The sequence below is a fragment of the Ictidomys tridecemlineatus genome, chromosome 6 (genome assembly GCF_052094955.1).
Source record: "Ictidomys tridecemlineatus isolate mIctTri1 chromosome 6, mIctTri1.hap1, whole genome shotgun sequence".
Taxonomy (NCBI): Eukaryota; Metazoa; Chordata; class Mammalia; order Rodentia; family Sciuridae; genus Ictidomys; species Ictidomys tridecemlineatus.
The window spans coordinates 168919435-168938723 of NC_135482.1; the positions used below are offsets into that span (position 1 = coordinate 168919435).

The window sequence follows — 19289 nt, forward strand, 5'->3', positions numbered from 1 at the left end:
TTGTGGAGGAGGATTTCCCTAGTGGCAATTGGGAAACAGAGAGACAAGAAAGCAGCCAAGGTCCCAGTCTCCCTTTCAAGGGCACATCCTCAAAGACTTAACTTTCTCTAACCCCTTCTCTTAACCCCTTTTCTTATGTGTCTAAATAGTTTGACAGTTATGTCCTATATTCTATTATGTCCTAAAAGTGCCAAGGGCTGAGGAACAAACCTTTAGCATATGGGCCTTTGGAAGACACTTTTGATCCAAATTATAGCCCTGGGCATGTGGCAAGTCTGAAGAACCAGACCTCCCATTGTCAGGAAAGGTGCCCTTCCTTTTACTGTTTCATAGACTGAGGGAGCCAAGCCCTTATAATCTTTCAGAAGAGGGAGATTTTAGTTTTGCTATGATTTTGAGACTCAAAATTTTACTGAAGTTCCCACCAAATCACAACTGCTGACTGAGTCTCACCTCTCATATGATTCCTATAATATAATGTTTTCAAGGAAATTCTATTAAGCACTAAAACTTAACTCAAGAAATCACAGGAAAAGACAAAGACTAGTTTGGTTTTTTTTTTCAATAACTACAAGTGTATGTTAGAAGCTAGTAAGCAGCTTCTGAATTATGGAAGCAACACTGAGTCTTCTTTCCTAGTGCCAGCATTTTCTCTTGGAACTCACCGAAGTTTTTTTTCTTTGCTTATTTTTTTTCACTAAAGTAAAAAAAAAAATATATATATATATATATATATATATATTTAATGCTTTTAAATGTATTTTATTGGTTTATTATAGTTGTACATAATGATGGAATTTATTGTTATATATTCATACATGCACACAACAATATAATTTCATCGGTATCATTCCACCAGAACTTACTGTACTCCAGAGTAAAGGATTAACTTTCTATACTAGTTTTGAGGAATACATAAGAATTCTATTGGTGACAGGCTAAACTTTAGGGAGGAAAAAAATCGCCAGTGTGCAAACATTGCCTGGTATGTCAATGAGAATGTACAGAAAAAGCAGAGTACACACAAGCATGGAGCCTGTAAATCAAATTCCTGCCTAGAGCCAAGAGAATTCCGTGAATTTAAAAAGACTATGCCAGAAGCATGAGCCAGCACTGCAGAGGGTACAATTTCTTTCTCTGCATTACATTCCCTGCATTGTGCTCATATAAGAGAAGGAAACTGAGCATCAGATAATTTATATTCTTAATATTATTTTAAAAAATAAAAACAGGAAAAACCCCTGAGCCACAAGGTATCAATTCTGAGTACCAAATTAGTTTACTGCCAATAAAGTGACTATTCACCACAAGATTTAAGATACATGCTTCCTGGGGTTTTTCCAGGGCCATCTCAAGCCTAATACCTAGTCTGGAGCCTATGTATATGGGCCAGGTGTAGAAATATGATTAAAATTTGAGGTTTAAGCATGGTATTTAAGGTTTCACTTCCGTGTGTTTTAAACAAGGTCGTTGTTCAACCACAGCAGAATGATAATGCAAAAACTGCATCTGCCCCAAAGTGCAGAGCTTTTAGAACTAGAAAAAGCAAACTCAGGAGGATCCTCAAGAGGATCAGGGCCTCCTGAAAGGCTGGTTTTTGCACACACAAATGGAGCTGAGCTGAGGCTTTATTTTACTTTTGCCTTTGCACAAAATTCCTTTTCTGTGATGAGTTCAGGGCTGATGGGGAATCAAAGGCCATCAGGATATTGGTGGTATTTTCCAAATGGCATTTGGGAGCGAGTTCTGGGAGTCCACTGAGACTTTAAGAGACATGCTACTTAGGGGCAACCAGGCCATGAGGCAAGAAGGTTGTACATTAACATCGTTGTGTACCCACAAGGTTGTATCTTTATTAGATTAGATAATATTATATATTATGTACTTGTGTAAGGAAATTACAATCCACATAATTACATGACTAGTTTGAGCCACTGCTCACCACTCAAAGTGTTTAGATTTTCTTTTGCCTGGGCCAGGACAAGCCTATTGCTCTGGCACTTTTGATGGGTGTAGGGACCTCCTTTACTTTGAAAAGCAAACAATGAACAAATAGCTAATAACTGCGCCCAGCAGGGCCCAGAAACAGCGACTCAGGAGGGTTTTCAGGCTGATTTGTTGGTGGTCCTGTATTCTTGTTCTGAAAACAATCCATCATCGGGAGCTCAAGGTGCAGGCGAGAAGTCTTGGGGATGACGGGGAAAGAAGGAGACCTGATGTGACCCCGTGGGCTGGAGCCGCCCCCTGCAGGGTGTGATCTCAGGCAGGGGACGAGCCTAGGGTCGCTCAGGAACACGGAGTATGCTCAGGGCTGGGGGCCACGGCGCGGCGCGCGGCTGCAGGGCACAGCCCCGGCGGCCGCCGCCGCCAGTTTCCGCGCACGTGGCTGTGGGGCCGGCTGCACCCCCGCCTCTGGCCCGCGGCCGCGATGCCCCCTCCTCGCCGGCTCCCCGAGCGGCCAGCGCGCGCGGCGGCGGGCGGGGCGGGCCCGGGAGTAGGGCTCGCTGGCGGCTTTCCAGGTCGGCGCACTAATACGGGCGATGAGGCTTCGCGGCTCCAGTCTGACTGACGCCGGCTGGGGCCGCCGTCGCCGCCGCCGCTGCAGCCGCTGTCTCGGTCCCCGCCGCCGCCGCCGCCGCCGGTCCCTGCAGCCTGTGGGCACGCGCAGCCAGCCAGTGAGTGCGCGGTGCTCGAAGCGGGAGCCTGGGGGACCCACTGCAGGGGGCGGGGGACAGTCAGACCTGGGGTGGGGGGCGGGATGAGTGGCATCGTGGGGACAGGTAAGAGATAGCCTCCTCGGCGGCGCGCTGTGTGTGTGTGTGTGTGTGTGTGTGTGTGTGTGTGTAGCTGAGTTTTTTTTTTTTTTTTCTTCTGCACAGAGCAAGTGTTTGAGGTCCTCTGCTGAGTGGTTGGGCTCTTGGTACTCTTCATCCCTGTGTTGCTCGGGAGAGCCTGTCTGCGTGGGGAGGGTGTGATGGGCGAGGGGTAAGAGGGGCACTGCTCCGAGGACTTGGCCGCGCCGATCGCGGACGCCCAGGAGACGCGCGCGTTTTTCGCGCCCGCTGCCACCCAGGCGTCTGGAGCACCTGGGACCTGTCAGAGGATGCCTGTCCCGCGGCGGGGGCGGCGGCCGGGCGGGGCCGTGGCCTAGGGCGTAAGCAGAGATGCGCCCTGGCGGTCCTCCGGTGGCCAGAGCTCTGCGCCTGGGCAGCACCCCGAGAACAGACGCTCTGGATCCCGGACTGGAGCTGAGTAACCGTTTGCTGTAGCTGGAGAGCTGGGACAGTGGATAGATGGGTGTGTGTGTGTGTGTGTGTGTGTGTGTGTGTGTGTGTGTGTGTGTGTGTTAGATTAGGTTGTGGCTCTTTGGAGGAAATGTTTTAAACTTCCCGGAAACCCTTTGGCTCGCTGGCCTTCTATTTTATACTTTTTTTTTTTTTTAAACTTTGCTTACCTTTGGGGCACGCGAAGTGACGGGAGAAAGTTAGGAATGTTGTTCAAGTGTCGCTGGGCTAACGCTGGGATCGCGTTCGGAGCCGGGATGTTTGTCTTTTCCTTCGCCTGCCATTCTGTGCCAGCTCTCCGCAGAGGGGAGGGGGGCGAGGTGGGGGACAGATACAGGAGACTGACTGACGCCAGCTTTGTGATCGCAAGGAGGAGCGCGGGGGAAACATTTTTATGGATGGTTAATCGCCGACAAGTCTTCTCTTCTTCCTCCTCCCACCCTTGACCGTGGAAATTCGAAATGATAGTTTGGAAACACTCTGTGGACTTATTTCTGGGCTGGAATTGGTACCTCCTGAGAAATAAGCTACAAATGATGTAGATCTAGTTTTGGAACAAAATTGTATGTAAGTTCTTTACCCAGTAATTCAGTGGGATACACACCCACAGACGCTTTGGGTTGCTTTCGATGGATCCAATTTACAAGTACATTTCAGTGGCTTGCTGGATTTCTCGGATGATCTTTTTGGAAATGTGGTTTAGAAAGGATAATGGAGGATAGTTGTAAAGTCGTCAAGACATTTAATAGGGCTACCTCCTAGGCAGTAACAGTGGAGTATTCGCAGCATCTTCTGGGTGAGTGAAATGTGAGTACTCCAGACTGCTTTCTGCCTCAGGGTGGCTGTCAGGGGTGAGGAAATGCCATTGGATGTTTACATTTAAAAACTAGTGATCTATATTTTAAAAGGAAGTAAAAATAAAACCCAAACACTTTCCCCACTCCAAATAGACAAAGATGGAATAAACAAGTTTCCCTTTGCTTTGTAGAAAACCACGAACGTGATTTGGGACCTGTTTCAAGTTTGTGGTTATCCAAGGACACTGCAGATAAGAAACCCATGTGGTCATTTATAAATAAGGAACATTTTAAATATGATAAGATGACAGAAGTTTTAAATAATATATCAGAAAAACAACTTTTAGTGGCCAGAATCACCTTCCTTGATGGCAGGACAACTGTCCAGGAGACAGCCTTTAGGCCTCCATGTATTCTGACATAACCAACTCCCATTTTTATGCTTGATTCGCTATCTTTGTCAGAGCTGTTTTATGCTGGAACTCTGTGGTTTCAAGCTATGCTTAAGAGAATGCCAACATGTTCTTGATCTGTGCAGACTTGTTTTTATCAGTACCATGTTTACTGAAAAATCAAAGATAAAATTTAGGTTAACCCACTAATTACTTTCAATTCTCACATCTTTGACATCAGCCTTTTTAAAGTCAACATAAGCTATTTGGACTTTTTTTCCTTTTACAGTCTTTTCTTCTTACTTGTATATCCCCAAATTACAAGTAATCAGAAAATATCCATAGATCTCAACTACTGCATCTCTGATTGACAAGGACATGGTATGAGAAAGAAAAGTTTTGGATTGTTCTTAATGAAACATTACTAAAGGTATCTGTAATTAAAAAAATAAATGGTAAATTTGTTTATCCTTTTCAGTCATGTGGTCAGTTGGAGGAGAAAATTATCAAGAAATTCTTTCCTAAGAATAAAAATAGTCAATTTTAATTTTGCAAATAGTTTAATTCTGATTAAAGAGTGCAATAGGCTTTGCTTAGTTGGAGGGCTAATGTTTAGTAAGTGGTCACTATAGCATGAAGGCAACAGATCAGTTTATATCTGACATTTACTCAGTAAAAAATAAAGTAGTAGTTTCAGTGTGTTCCACTTTAATATGTCAGAAAATTCTCTAGAGGATATTCTCTGATTTAAGGGTAGGTAAAGGTTATGACAAATAACTGGTTTGGGTTTTATTTTGTATACTACATTAAATGTTAAAATTTTTTTTGAAGCTTAGTGCAGACTTTCTGTTTATTGTTTTGAAAAAGTAGAGAAAAATTCAGAAACAGGGAAGTGTCCCAAATAAAACAATAACTATAGCAGTATGTTGAAAACACAAATCTCAAATTGTTGTAATTCTAGCTTGTTGGATTTATATTTCCTTGGTTACTGTTGCTAGTGAGTTGAAAAGTTATTGTAAAGCAAAAATAAAGAAAATGACCAATAAATTCATAAGTACTTGTTATAATAATATTTTTTTCAGTAAAATTTTGTGTTATACTATCAACTGAATATGTGAAGAGTAATGACATAGCAAAATATAAACAAATATTCTCTGGCAATAAACTAACTTTTTAAATCCTGTAAATTATCTGTTAAGAAACTTAAGGGATGCTTGCTTGCTTTTCCTAAAGCTCTTCATCCTAGTACTTCTCGCCCCAAAACCATGCTGATCACCACTGTCACGCTCATCTGCCTCATTCACCGGACTCCTTAGGTGTTAGCCTCATGTCGACCCCCAAACCATTTTTCTGAGCTCTTCTTCCCAGTCCTTCCATATTGTATACTGCAGTTAAAAGAGTTAATTATTAGTTTTCCATGCATACCCTTTTCTTTTCTCTGTAACTTTACTCACACTAAGGCATAGAATAGCCCTCCCTTGCTTCCCAATTTCCTTGGTGTGTATCAGCCTTCAGATGCTGCCTTCTGTAGGTGGCTCTTGTGCCAGGTGTGACCTCCTTCCAACTTCTGTGGCTCTTTTTCTTTTCCACTTTTGTTGTGTCTTGGATTATTTACTCATACACTAATTTATTTCTTCCTCTGGTATGATCCTTACAAGATCCATGCAGGGAGGGGGTTGTGTTTCAACTATTTTTTTTTTTAATTCCCATAATGCTGACCACAGAGCCCTATAGAGTAGTCAGTCAATAAATAGTAATTAAATGGCAAATATTTTCACTGAACCCATGGTCCCTTCTGAAATAAAAAATCTGTAAAAGTATTTCACCGGTAGACTAGGTCTGAAAGGTCCATCTTTTAAGAAGCCAGTGTTGACCTGGAGCTAAGGACCTGTCAAGAGACTGTGACAAAAAGCCTGGGATCTCCCTGCCCAGTTGGGCCTCCTCTGGAATATTGTGGCTGAGCATTATAGTCAGGAAAGGTTCTATGATACCCTTATTGCATTAGCAATTTTCCATATCAGATTCACTAAATACACAATGGAAGCCATTTAGAAAAAAGAAAAGGCAGATTTTAATGTGATAAGGCCACCACCATGAAACTCTAATGTGATTCCATAGAAAATTGCTAACCGTATGCTGACTCCCCCTCCCACCAATAGCCACATAAAAATTGATACTGTTTTAGTGTATATGTTTCAAACTCCCCTCAGAGAAAGAAAGCAGAGGGTCCCTGAGATGAGCTTAAGCTTTGTTGGGGTAGAATGTATAAAGGGTCTTATCAGCTTTGTCAGAGAACTGGGTCTCCCTTCTCCCTTGCTTCTTACTGTACTAAATCCCATCTGAACATTCATCATGTTATGTTCATTGATTCGGTATTTATAGTGTTAATACACAATAATGTAAAAAAATAGAATCTGTGTATAAGTATCATGCCTGGTTAACATATGTGATTGTACAGTTTTTTTAATTAGTTGCTCAAGACAATACAATGATCTTGACATATCATACATTTGATTCAAATAGGGTATGAATTCTCATTTTTCCACGTGTACAGATTGCAGGATCACAGCTCTAATCAACTTGAAATCAATTTTCCAAGAATCAAGGAGAATACATTCTACAATTTAAATTCTATTTGACTTAAAATACAGAATTGTTAAGAAATAGATTATGAATGTGTCAGTGCAGGGCAGTAGCTCTTCAGAAGGCATAAGCACTGGAAAGGTTATGGTTCTTTGGCCTTATTTCACAATCTATGTTTAATTTAAAGAAAAAAAGTTGAACCCATAAAATAAATATAAAGGAGACCTACATGGTTCTGATTTTCCCTTTAATGACAATTTTAATTTCTTTTTAAAAATAACAAATATCAAATTCTTTTTTCTTTTTTTTCTTTTTCTTCCTCTTTCTCCCCGACTTTCTCTCACTCTCCCTATGGACCCTGGTGTTCTAATTAGCTGACATCACTGATAGAATTATCTTTACATGAACTTCCCACTGGGGAAATTTAATATTTAATATCTGACCACTTCCTTTTTCTTCTTTCTGAAGTTTAAGTTTGAGGGGACTATAAATAGAAAATGTGCATCCCTCCATCATGGAATGGTTTAGGGCAGTGGTAGTGAAAAGCAGTCTTTGGTTTACAAACGTAAGGATTGCCAGAAATAACCATTTACTCCAGCACTCCAGTTCCCTGTTTTCTACCACTGGACAGAGGAATCTGGAATGTACACATATGCTGTGGGGTCACTCAGCTACATTGGTGACATCTAGGATTCTGAGTTGAGAAGGCTTGGAAGCAGGAAAGTGCAAACACTGGGAATAGAACTTAAACGCACTGATCCCAGGAGCCCATCACTAGATAATGCAGACCTTTCCCCTTCTAAACCCTACTTTAATCCATCAAATATCTTCTTCCATGCAGCCTAATATTTCTCATTTTAAATCTGTCAAATTGTTCAGAAGCCGGTCTTTGCTTAGTGTGTCCATGCATATCTTTGGACTTGTTTTGATGAAATGCTGGAAATGTTAAATGGTTAATGTAGTCCTTGAAGGATTTTGTCCTAAGTCCTTGTGGGCTGTAGAAGATGTGGAACAGACTTAAAGATCTGTTTTTGTTTTTGTTTTTTTTTAGCTGTTGATGGACCTTTATTTTATTTATTTATTTATATATGGTGCTGAGAATTGAACCCAGTGCCTCACACATGCTAGGAAAAGCACTCTACCACTGAGCCCCAGCCCTAGCCCTTACAGATCTGTTTTTTAAGGAGAGTTGGATACAAGTGTGAGCAGTTGTGTTGTCAACTTTTGTATCTGAACTTACTTGGCAGTGATCACGTTTCAGAAAATAGTGAGAACTCGGAAAAGGGTTAGAAGATTCTATCTGTCTTCATCCATGTGGTAGCATATTTGATTTCTCCTATTACTTATACTTCATTATAAATCCATGAATTTACCTTGCCTTTGTGTTTGCTGAGAATCGCATAGGAGAGAGTTGGTGTTTGACTGGATAGAGAGGGAGGAAGAGTAAGTAATTTTATAACTTTGGCATTAGTGCCGTTGTGAAGGTGTGAGTTACTCAGGAGTAAGGGGAGAGTTCTGTAGAAAGCAGGTGGGCAGATGCCAAGGGTAAGCATCACAATTGGCCTGGGGTTAGCAGTATTCAGGACTGCCTGCTTTAGGAAGGAAGAAGGTCTTAGTGGGCTGGCCAGGGAAGTCCATCAGCACTCACAACATTGTGTCTGTGGGAAAATGAATTCTGATTTCTAAGTGATAACCTAGAAATAGAGTACAGCTTCTTCATGAAGTGAAACCACCACTGATCAACAGTAGGAGTGATTCTTGTTAATGATATGAGTGACCACTAAAGCCAAAAATAGTGCTCAGGAATGTGGAAAGTAAGAAAATGTTTTAGGTTAAAAAGGTCTAAGGTCTCATGAGGTTTTCTTTCTCTTGATGCATTTTTATCATTCTTGCCTTGTTTTCTAGTGGTGATAGAATTTCATTTTCAGGAACAGGAGTTGTTTTGGCTGAATGCAAAAATTTTGTATACAGAAATGCTTCCTTACAGCTCATTGACTAATTATGTGTTTGTGCAAAGCCATCATTAGGTGTTGGCTGTGTTTGCAAACAATGAGAAGTTGGTGCCTAGATATTATTTTAAAGGAGTGGAATGTATACATTATATTGTTCTATGCTTTCTGTTGTCATTTCGCCTAAATTCATTGCAAGATATTCTAAGTACATATTTTTTTTGTGTGTTTTTCCCCCCCAGAATGTTGTGTGGATTTCATTTCGGGGGTTTAAAATATCAGGATGTTGTAGATGTAGAAATTGCTTTAGAATGTGGTCCTTGGAGGCTGTGGATATAGCTGGTAGAGTGCTTGCCTTGCATGCACTAGGCCCTGGGTTCAATCCCCAGCACACCACACACACACACACACAAATGTGGGCCTTGTACATTTATGGAGCTTTATAGGCTATTCATGCAATCTTTATTTACTCTGTGCCTGTTGTATTTTAATTGTATACAAGGTTCCAAACAGGTCTTGGGGGACTACATCCACAAAATGAAGTCACAAAACAAAAATAAAATCCTCGTCTCCAGGGTTTTATCACCTAGCTGCAGAGTATGAGGGAGGTCAGGAAAGCAGACATCAGAATGCTTCCCCAGGCTCCCAATACCTTTCTCATACCTGGATGTATTTCTCCTTGTTTTTCTGGTTAGAATTCCATTTTTACAGTGTGTGAATTTTAAGTCACTTTTGACAAGGATAAGAAAGATGATCTCATTTGAGGTTTGAGAATATAAACAGAGGCAAAATAAAAGGCATAAGAGGGACAGAGGTTCTTGATATAGAGTTTTGTGAGAGTGTCAGGACACTGAGGATATGACCAGGCTGTGGGCCTTGTCTGTCGGGAAGTTAATCCTCTCTTTCTCCTCCTGCCCTGCTATGGGCCTAGCATGAGTTTGAACCCCTTCTAGGAAGCCTCCCCCAACCCTTTCAGCTGGCTGGGGATTCTTCTAATCACAGTTAAAATAGTGCATTTTTACCTATGTGCCAATCACGTGTTTCGATTTCTGGTTTCTCCTGTGCACTATAATGTCATGGAGGAAAGGGACTCTATCTGACCTTGAACTACTCAGCCTCAGCATAATAGCACTCTCATATTAGCATCCTTGATACCTTCCTTTCTCTTTCCAGAATAGTTTGAGGTTTTTTTGTAAGTAAGGTGGAAGGGGAGATTCAATTTGGATTTTAATCTTCAGACAAAGAATAACTATTCAACTTTAACCTGTCGCCAAGAGAACCTTTGAAGGGCATGAATAGGAGAATGACATGATCAAAGGGCCATCTGGGGGAGAGGGAAGACAAACTGCAGTGGTGTGCATACTTCATTTTAATGGCCACATTAACACCTAGCAAAGCAGGTGCACTGGAACTTGACACTCCATTGCTACTGCTTCGTGGGTGTCTGTCACAGTTATAAATCTGAGCTCCCAAAACAGCAATCTGAAACAGCTTATTACTGAAGTCTTCTCTGTTGGCTTGTAAACCCACCCCTCAGGCAGCCTTTGGCCAGGAAACTGCCCTCAATATACACATCAATAAAACTTTTAAAATCGCCCACTCACCATTCTTTTAAAACATTTAGGATGTTGCAGGTATTCGTGCTCCAGTGGTGTTTTATATAAGATCACTTTAATTTCAAAGAAATTCATTGTATTTTTACACAATTTATAAATTGTGTATTTTTTACACAACTCACACACACAATGTTTTACACAATTAATTGTATTTTGCCGCAAAACTGAGACAGCTCAGAGGCCCCTTCTTGACCCAACTTCTTGTGATCATGCCAGATAGATTTCAGACCTCACTTAAAGTAATAGGCATGAGTTGATTGGAAAGGATAGGAAAACGGAAAAGGGAGTAATTCTCAAGGGAGAGAGTGGGTCCTCTGAGAGAAAAGAAGGCTGGCATGCCTCTCCTTCCTTCCAGATTTATTGGGGGTCCTAGGGAAGTTTCCAGAGATTTATCCAGGTCCACCTCTTGACTTTTGACTGACAGCACAGGAAGTGCACGAACTGCCTCTGAGAGAGGATGGTGTGGTGCTCACATAGCTGGAATTTAAGGAAACCGAGTCGCTGTGTTTTTGCCTCAATTTGCTGCCCCCTGAATCAGTTTGCTACCCTTTAAGTGGCCCTCTGCAAGCTTTCTTTGTGAGGGTTTTGATATTTTAATTGCCAAGGTGATGGAGGTTGTGATAGTTTAGGTGATCAGGGAGGGTCCAGGCTACCTGGTCAGGTGTGACATGATCTTGACACAAGAGGTTTTCTTAAGGGGATGTAGTTTAGGCAGGGGGAGGTTTTGACATACCAAGTCCCATCTTCTAGGTGTTTGCCTGTCAGATAAGGCTCCCTGTGGTTTTCACTTGCCCTTCCTTGTTCTTATCCTGCTCACCCATTCCGTGATTGACTAGCTACCTAACAGTGTCACATTCACAAAGCAGTGCACAGTTAGACTGATCATATGCAGCATAATGGTATCACGTTAACAAAGCAGTGCAGAAGTTAGACTGATCACTTACAGCTTAATGTTATCAATAAAACTGGATTTTACCTTTCATTTACTCAACATTTAATACTGGCCTTCTGCATGCTAGACCTGGTGGTATGGGTCATGATATGGCATGGCCTGTGGACTTTAAAAGATGCTCAGCATCTTTTGGGGAAAGCACATAACATATAAGGAGTCAAGTGTGACAAGTGCAATTATAAAGGCATATGCTTGGTGCTAAGGAAGCCAGGGCAGAGGACAGCCATGGCCACCACTGCCTGGGAGGCACATGGGAAGGTTTCCAGGAAGCTGGCTTCTAGCTTTGTCCTGAAGGAGGAGCAGCATATAGCTGCACAGAAGCCCTGGGTTCAGGAGGAGCAGGTGATTATCCAGGGAGCGAGGGGAGATGAGGCAGAATGTGGGCTGGAGAGGCTACACTTTTGAAGAGCTTTGCCTGAAGTTGATATTAGGATCATAGGTACACACCCTCACCCCATCGTGCTTGTTTTATAAATGTGACATGTATAGATACATACTTATAGAGGTTTGGGGAAAACATTTTAAAGCACACATATTGACACTTGTAATCTCAATTTACAGGAATAGTGCTGCAGGTCATACATAGCAAGGTGTCTTGCAGGAGTGTGGTGGGATCCTCTTTGGGCTTGGAATGAAATCCTGTGAGGGGCCCTAACAGGTGGATGCTCTTGGGGAGATGGCTGATGAGGGCAGGTGCAGTTACCTGGGGTGGAAGAGAGTCACTAGGGAAGTCTGAGGTGGGACATGTCTAGCAAAATGTGACAGGGCCCGTCATCAGGATTTGGTGATCTACTGAATATGGGATTGAGGAAAAGAAATCAGGATAATTTGCACATGAGTGGCCTTGTCTAGGGTGACTTCATGTTTCTGGCTTGACCAAGTGGTTGGAGAGTGGTCAGGCTTCTGGTTTTGAAGTCACTTTGCTGTTGCACCACTTGCTGGGAGCTTCGCTCTTCTGGTTTGGAGCTGGAATGTCAGATGAAGTCTCCTGTGTTGAAATCTTGGTCCCCAATACAGCAGTGTTCAGAGGTAGAGCCTGTGGGAAGGTGATTGGGTCACCAGTTCTCTGAAACCCCCAGTGGATTAACCCATTGATAGATTCATAATTTGATGGCATTGTTAGCAGATAGTGGAAACTGTAGGAGGTGGGGCCAGGTTGGAGGAAGTAGGTCGCTGGGGTGTGCTCAGAAAGGGTATTCCCCCCACCTCATCTCCCCATCCTACCTTCCCAGCTGCCATCAGCTGAGCAGCTTTCCTTTCCCTCACCCTCTCCACCATGATGCTCATCACAGGCCTAAAAGAAATGGAAGCAGCTGACCATAGACTGAAATCTCCAAAACTGTCAGCCAAAATAAACCTTTCCTCCTTTAAGTTGCTTTTCTTGGGTACTTTGTTACTGCAACAGAAATCTGATTAACTCAATCCCCCTCTCCCAGTTTGATGCTCAAATTTTCAGTAAGTTTGGAAATTATATAAATACCCTTATTTAAACCCAGCCTAAAATAATTGCCTAGCAATACGAGTGTTTATCTTTTTTTTCCTTTTCATCTCTGATCTATTTTTGAGATTGTTTTTCATTGAGGGGGCATGTTTTTACTCTTACAATGAGGCATGCAGGAGGAATAAACTGAAGTATAACTATCTGTTAGTAATAAAAAATAATATTGCAATAGTTTACAGTTTTAAACTGCTTTGTCACACATTCCTCTCAGCATCTCTGTATGAAAGGTCTAGATTATTGTTTGCATTGTACAGAGGGGGAAACCACATCAAAGTAATTAATTACTTGAAGATCACAGTTAGTAAGGGAGCTAGCATGCAGACTCAGTCTTCTTTCTCTAAATCTTGTATTTTATATATTACCTCATGTTACCTCTTGTTCATGGAAGCACTAAATCATGGGCCCTTCCAAACTCAATAATAAGTATTTCCAAACATATACCAGAAAGAATATAGGTTGGAATGATGGCAAGTTAAGCTTAATAGTTTGGGTCACTTTTAAGGAAGAATTAGAATGCTGTATTTTTCTCAGGCAATATTTTTAGTATTGGGCACAAAATTGAACATTGTAATGATAAGCAATTCACTACCATTACGTGGGCGTTCTCTTCTGAGTTGCTTACCATTACAATGTTCAATTATGTGCTCAATACTAAAAATATTGCCTGAAAAAAATACAGCATTCTAATTCTTCCTTAAAAGTGACCCAAACTATTAAGCATGTCCTTTAGATATTCTTCCTTGCTGGCTTCATGTCCTTTCTATTTTGCCTTTGCTGTATATTGGCATTAATAAAATAGCAAACAGGAATGGAGAGTTATTTTGTCTTCAAAAGAAGTGGTTGCAAGCCACTTGCCACAAAATTATCTAGCCTCTTTTTTTTGTCCTTTAAAAAATTTTTTATATGTTCTTTTTAGTTATATATGACAGTAGAGTATACTTTGACATTATACACACATGGAGTCTAACTTCCCATTCTTGTGGTTGTACACGATGTGGAGTTACACTGGTCGTGTGTTCGTATATGAACATAGGAAAATTATATTTGATTCATTCTACTGTCTTTCTTATTCCCATCCTCATTGCCTTCCCTTTATTCCCCTTTGTCTCTTTAATTAAAAAATAATAATTTTAAGGCTGAGAATGTAGCTCAGTGGTTGAGTGCTTGATTAACATGAGCAGTGCTCTGACTTTGATCCCCAACATCACACACACACAAAATAATAATAATAATAATAAATAAATAAATAAAATAATTTAAAATTTCCATTGAAACTTAAAGATGTTATATAGCTTAAGGTATTTAGCTAGGGCTATAGCTCTGGGATATAGTGGTTACCTAGCACATCTGAGGAGCTGGGTTTGATCTTTAGCACCACATACAAATAAACAAAATAAGAGAGCTTGAAAAATGATTTAAAAAAAAGAATCATTAAAAAAAATGAAATGATGTCTAATCCACTTCAGTAATCTGGCTGAAAAATCAAACTATATGAGTGGCCAAGAGAACTGTACCTCAGGGATTAAATGACTTATTAAGTGTAATTTCCAAAGACATCAGTCTACCTTAATACTTCATAGAACAAGCAAAAGGATGCCTGGTGTAACCAAGTCATATTTTGGACCAATAAATCACTTTTAGTTAGGGCCTTCAGTTTTATGTGAAATGCAGTATTAATATAAGAAATCAAGTTGTTGTTGTAGTGTTTCTAATTTCAAAGTGAAACTATGTATGTATTATTGGCTTTTTCCCCCACCCAATTACTTTCATTTTGTTTTTCTTATTTTTGTCGCCTATTTTGTGGTCTTTTATTAGATGAGACTCAAACAATCATTATGTCACTTCTTCTGAATTACATGTACCCACATCCAGGAGTGATGATAAAAATATATTTTTAAAATGAGCTCCAAGTATTCTTGTGTTAAATAGTGTACTTAAATCTGGTTAACCCAATGATAGTCCTAATGCAGTATGTTCCATTATATTCCTATTCCAGGAGGGATCATAAAGCCAATTTTATAAAACGAATGAGCTTCAAATTATTTGAATTTATGGAGATCCTGGTGTCTTAGTAAGTTTAAACACAAATTTTAATATCAGGTGTGTTAGTACACAAAAAGAAATTTATATTTTTGCTTTCTTTCAAATTGCTCATAGTTATTGAACCTAGGAATATCTGTTGAATTTAATTTTGTTTTGACTGGAGAAGGTTTATAATTTGCATTATAAGATTAGCTGATTCTGAGAAAAAGAAAGTGGAATAATATTGATTAATGGTCTATAAATATATTGTTGGTTGGCTCTGAGATAGAACATAGATAATCTTATTTGAAAAACAATCTCTGTAGAGGTTATTCCATACTTTCCCTGTTTTCTCAGTGTTGAAGCAAATGCTATTTTTAAAACAGCACTTCCCTCTTTCCCCCAAACCACTGCCATCGTAGAAAATGGATATGTTTACATGAATTGGCACTTAGTACAGGGAAAGACCCGAAAGGCAGACAGAGCATAGGGACCTCACAGAGTGTGCTGTCCTTCAGAGAGTGCAGGCTTTTGGAAGGAGGGTCACCTGTATAATTGGGCCTGTGGGATATGAAGATCTTCCAGCATTTACTTTACAGGGTTTCTGATTGCCATGCACCAGTGGCACATTATTTTCCTTTGGAAAATTCAAGTTTATCAAAAAACTCCTCTAATTGGCAAAAGGAGATTTCATTTGTAAAGTCCTTGAAGAGGTGATGAAGCACATTATTACAACATTTGGAATGGAATCTGTCTTTATTGTGATAAAATATTCATTAAAGTTACAATTTTAAACATTTTTAAGTGTACAACTCTGTGGCATTAGCATCTCTTGCTTCCTCCCAGTGGCACCTCCCAAGTTGTGACACCCAACTCTGTATTCAGACATTGCCAAATGTCCTCTTGGGATGCAAAATCACACCCCTCTTCCTTAACTGAGAGCTGAAATCCAGTGTGTTAAAACCCTGAGCTGAGTTCTCATAGCAGAATGGTGAAGAAAGAATGAGAACAAGAGAAATCCCAAGTAGAGTGAAGAAAGGAAATGACCAGTAATTAACACATACAAGCGTTTATTCTATTCTAGGCACTGGACCTCAGTGGCATAGTCATGACATGGGTAGTTGAGTACCCATTTTATGTGAGGAGGTACAGATATGAATGACAGTTGCTTGGCTAGCATGAGTTAGGTCCTGGGTTCAATCCCCAGCACCACCACCAAAAAAAAAAAAAAAAAAAAGTGAAGCTGGAAATGTATATGAGGCACTGCTGAGAAGAATTCCATCTGGGGAAGTCACAGAGACCTGTGATCTGAGCTGGGTTTGAAAGATGAATAGATGTGTTACCCCTTGAACTGGGTTTTGCAGTGAAACCAGTGAGGCAATGAATCACCCATGCATATTGGTTATTAAGTTGAAGATCCAGCTTGAGAACAAGATCTCTTAGGCTGTCATGTCTGTCCCAGGAGTAAAAGGCCTGGAACATAATTAAGGCTGAGATGATTGCCTGGAGCAATTGTGCATTTCTTTGAGGCTTGAGTAGAGTGGTTAACACCTGGAAATCCCAGAGCTTTGCAATTTTAGTGATGGTTTATATACTTCATGTACTGTTTTATATCTTCATTGGTGCAAGAGTATCAGGAGGTAGGTAGCTTCCTTCCTTCATATGTCAGACTCCCTGCCAAGTTTTGACAACCCATTGTTGATTTTGAAAAAGTTAAACAGAAAGAGGCACAATTGCATCATTTGGTTAACAGTCCTTTATTATTAATTCCTTTATTAATCAACAGTCGCTATACTGTAATGGAACCTAGAAACAGATGGGACCATATGGGCTTAATTTGTAGAGTGGCAATATATTGCTTGCTGTCATAGCAGCAGTATTCGCTGTTATGTAAGATAAATACAATTATTCAGTGGCAGTTTACATAATATATATTAACAGTAATGGTGCTTTCCAGACTTCCATAGTTATTTACATTTTAAATATTTTAACATTAAGAAACAAAATAATATGCATTAGAGAAAATTGCTGCTGAATTTCTTAAACTGCATGAAATGTTCCCTGGAGCTCTGCTTTTTCTTCACTGGCTTCTGTCCCATTAGCAACAACAGTGTTCAGACTTGCTGATGTCACTGCGCAGTTATTTAATTTGACTAAACATGATTAAAGTGTTTATTTAAGATTTTGTTCAGAATTTTTTACAAAGGTCACTGTGGCACTTTTTGCATTGCAGTGTATATTTTCTGATATGATTGTAAAATTTTATTAACTCTTCAAAAGGAATTATTTATATGCACTAAAGGCTTTGGAGAGTCTTGAGATAAGATGCAAAAGCTAATTTCTCTCTCAGTTCAGAGAAAACAATACATTGTTATTTATTCTACTTTACCTTATCCAGTGTTCATTCAGTGTGACAGATTTTTAGTTTTAGTGCAAGGGAATTAGTAAAGACAGAGTTGTACACAAGACTAATGGCTGCTGCTTGCTTTTCCTGTCAAGGTTTAGTACTCCTCCTTCCTGCCCCCGGGACTCTTCTCCAGCAGGAATCCCTCAACCACGGTTTTCTCTTCCATTCTTTCTACAACTCCAACCCTCACACTCATCTCAGCTAGAGATGAAGTCATCTCAGGAGCTCATTTATTTCATTAAACAAATGTTACAGACCTAGGGGCTGAGACTATAGCTCAGTGGTAGAGCACTTGCCTAGCACGTGTGAAGCACTGGGTTTGAGCCTCAGCAGCACCACATAAAAACAAATAAATAGAATATATATATATATAATGTTACACACCTAATATATGCCAGAGCCCATTAGGTGCTATGTACAACAGTGAACAAAATGGTCAAAAATCCACCTCCTAAGTTTCCCTTTTTTGGAGAAAGATAGATAACTAACACTTTAAAAAACCAAAAAAGTAAAATATAACACAATCTTGAAAAAGAAGAAGAATGTTAGAAGACTCATGCTTTCTAGTTTCAAAACTTACTACAAACTCACATTAATCAAAAGAGTATAGTGTTGGCATAAGGATAGGCAGGGATCAATGGAATAGAATTGAAATTCCATAAACTCAAACATCTGTAGCTAGTTGGTTTTTGTCAAGTGTATCAAGACCATCCAATGGGCAAAGAATAGCGTCTTTAAAAAATAATATGGGACAATTAGACAGCCATGTATAAAACAAAATAAAACAACCCCCAAACAAACAAAGTTGGACCCCTTTCTTTTGCCGTATACAAATTTTATCTGGAAATGATAAATGACCTAAATATATAAGCTAAGACCATAAAACTTTTAGGAGGAAATATAGGGATGAAACTTGATGATCTTGGGTTGGATGGTGGATTTAAAAATGTGACACTGAATCATTAGTAACAAAAGGAAAAGAACAGAAAATAATTGAAATTAAAACCCTTTGTGCATCAAAGAACATTACCATGAAAGTTAAAAGACAATACACAGAAAGATATTTGTGGATCAGTTATCTCATGGTCTGTGTATGCAGAATATTTAAGGAACTCGTACAATGTAACAACCAAAAACCCCACACAGCCCAATTTTAAAATAGGCAAAGGACTTGTGGATTTTTAAAGAAGATATATAAATGGCCAGCAAACTCATGAAAAGATGTTCAGTATCATTAGTCTCAGGAAAATGCAAATCAAAATCCCAAGGGTCACCACTTTACATCTTCTACAATGGCTATAATGACAAACAACCCCCCAAATACAGAAAATAAATGTTGGTAAAGATGTGGAGAAATTGGAACTTTGCTTTTTCTGGGAGTGCAAAATGGTTCAGCTGCTATAGAAAGTAGTTTCACAAGTTTCTCAAAAAGTGAAACGGAATTATCACATGAGCCAGCAACTCCACTACTAGGTTTATGCCCCCTGCCAGATGCTCAAACAAATATTTGTGCACAAATGTTTATAACAGCTCTATTCACAATAGCCTGAAGATGGAACCAACCAAATGTCTATCAATGGCTGAATGGAATGACATATTGGTGTGTGTGTGTGTGTGTGTAATTTATCTATTTATTGTGGGTGCATATTTGGTCAGAAAAAGGAAGGAAATACTTTTGCATAGTACAGTGTCAATGAGCCTTGAAAACATGCCCAGTTAAAGAAGCCAGATATAAAAGATCGTTTATTATAGGATTTAATTGAATATCCAGAATAGGCAAATACAT

General features: G+C 40.0%; 1 protein-coding gene across 5 annotated transcripts in view; it reads left to right on the forward strand.

The window, feature by feature from the left end:
* The first annotated feature begins 2461 nt into the window (after positions 1-2461).
* Positions 2462-19289, forward strand: part of Smad9 (SMAD family member 9) — a 70222-nt gene continuing 53394 nt past the window's right edge. The window contains exon 1 of one of the 5 annotated variants that reach the window (XM_078016105.1): positions 2462-2675. Coding sequence is in view for 4 of the 5 variants with exons in the window: in XM_078016108.1 (XP_077872234.1) it covers positions 3294-3297 (4 nt within the window). In the remaining variant the exon portion in view is untranslated. Of the gene's footprint in view, positions 2676-2996; positions 3298-19289 lie in introns of those variants that run through there. The other 4 variants (XM_078016108.1, XM_078016107.1, XM_078016104.1 and 1 more) reach the window with 4 other exon arrangements.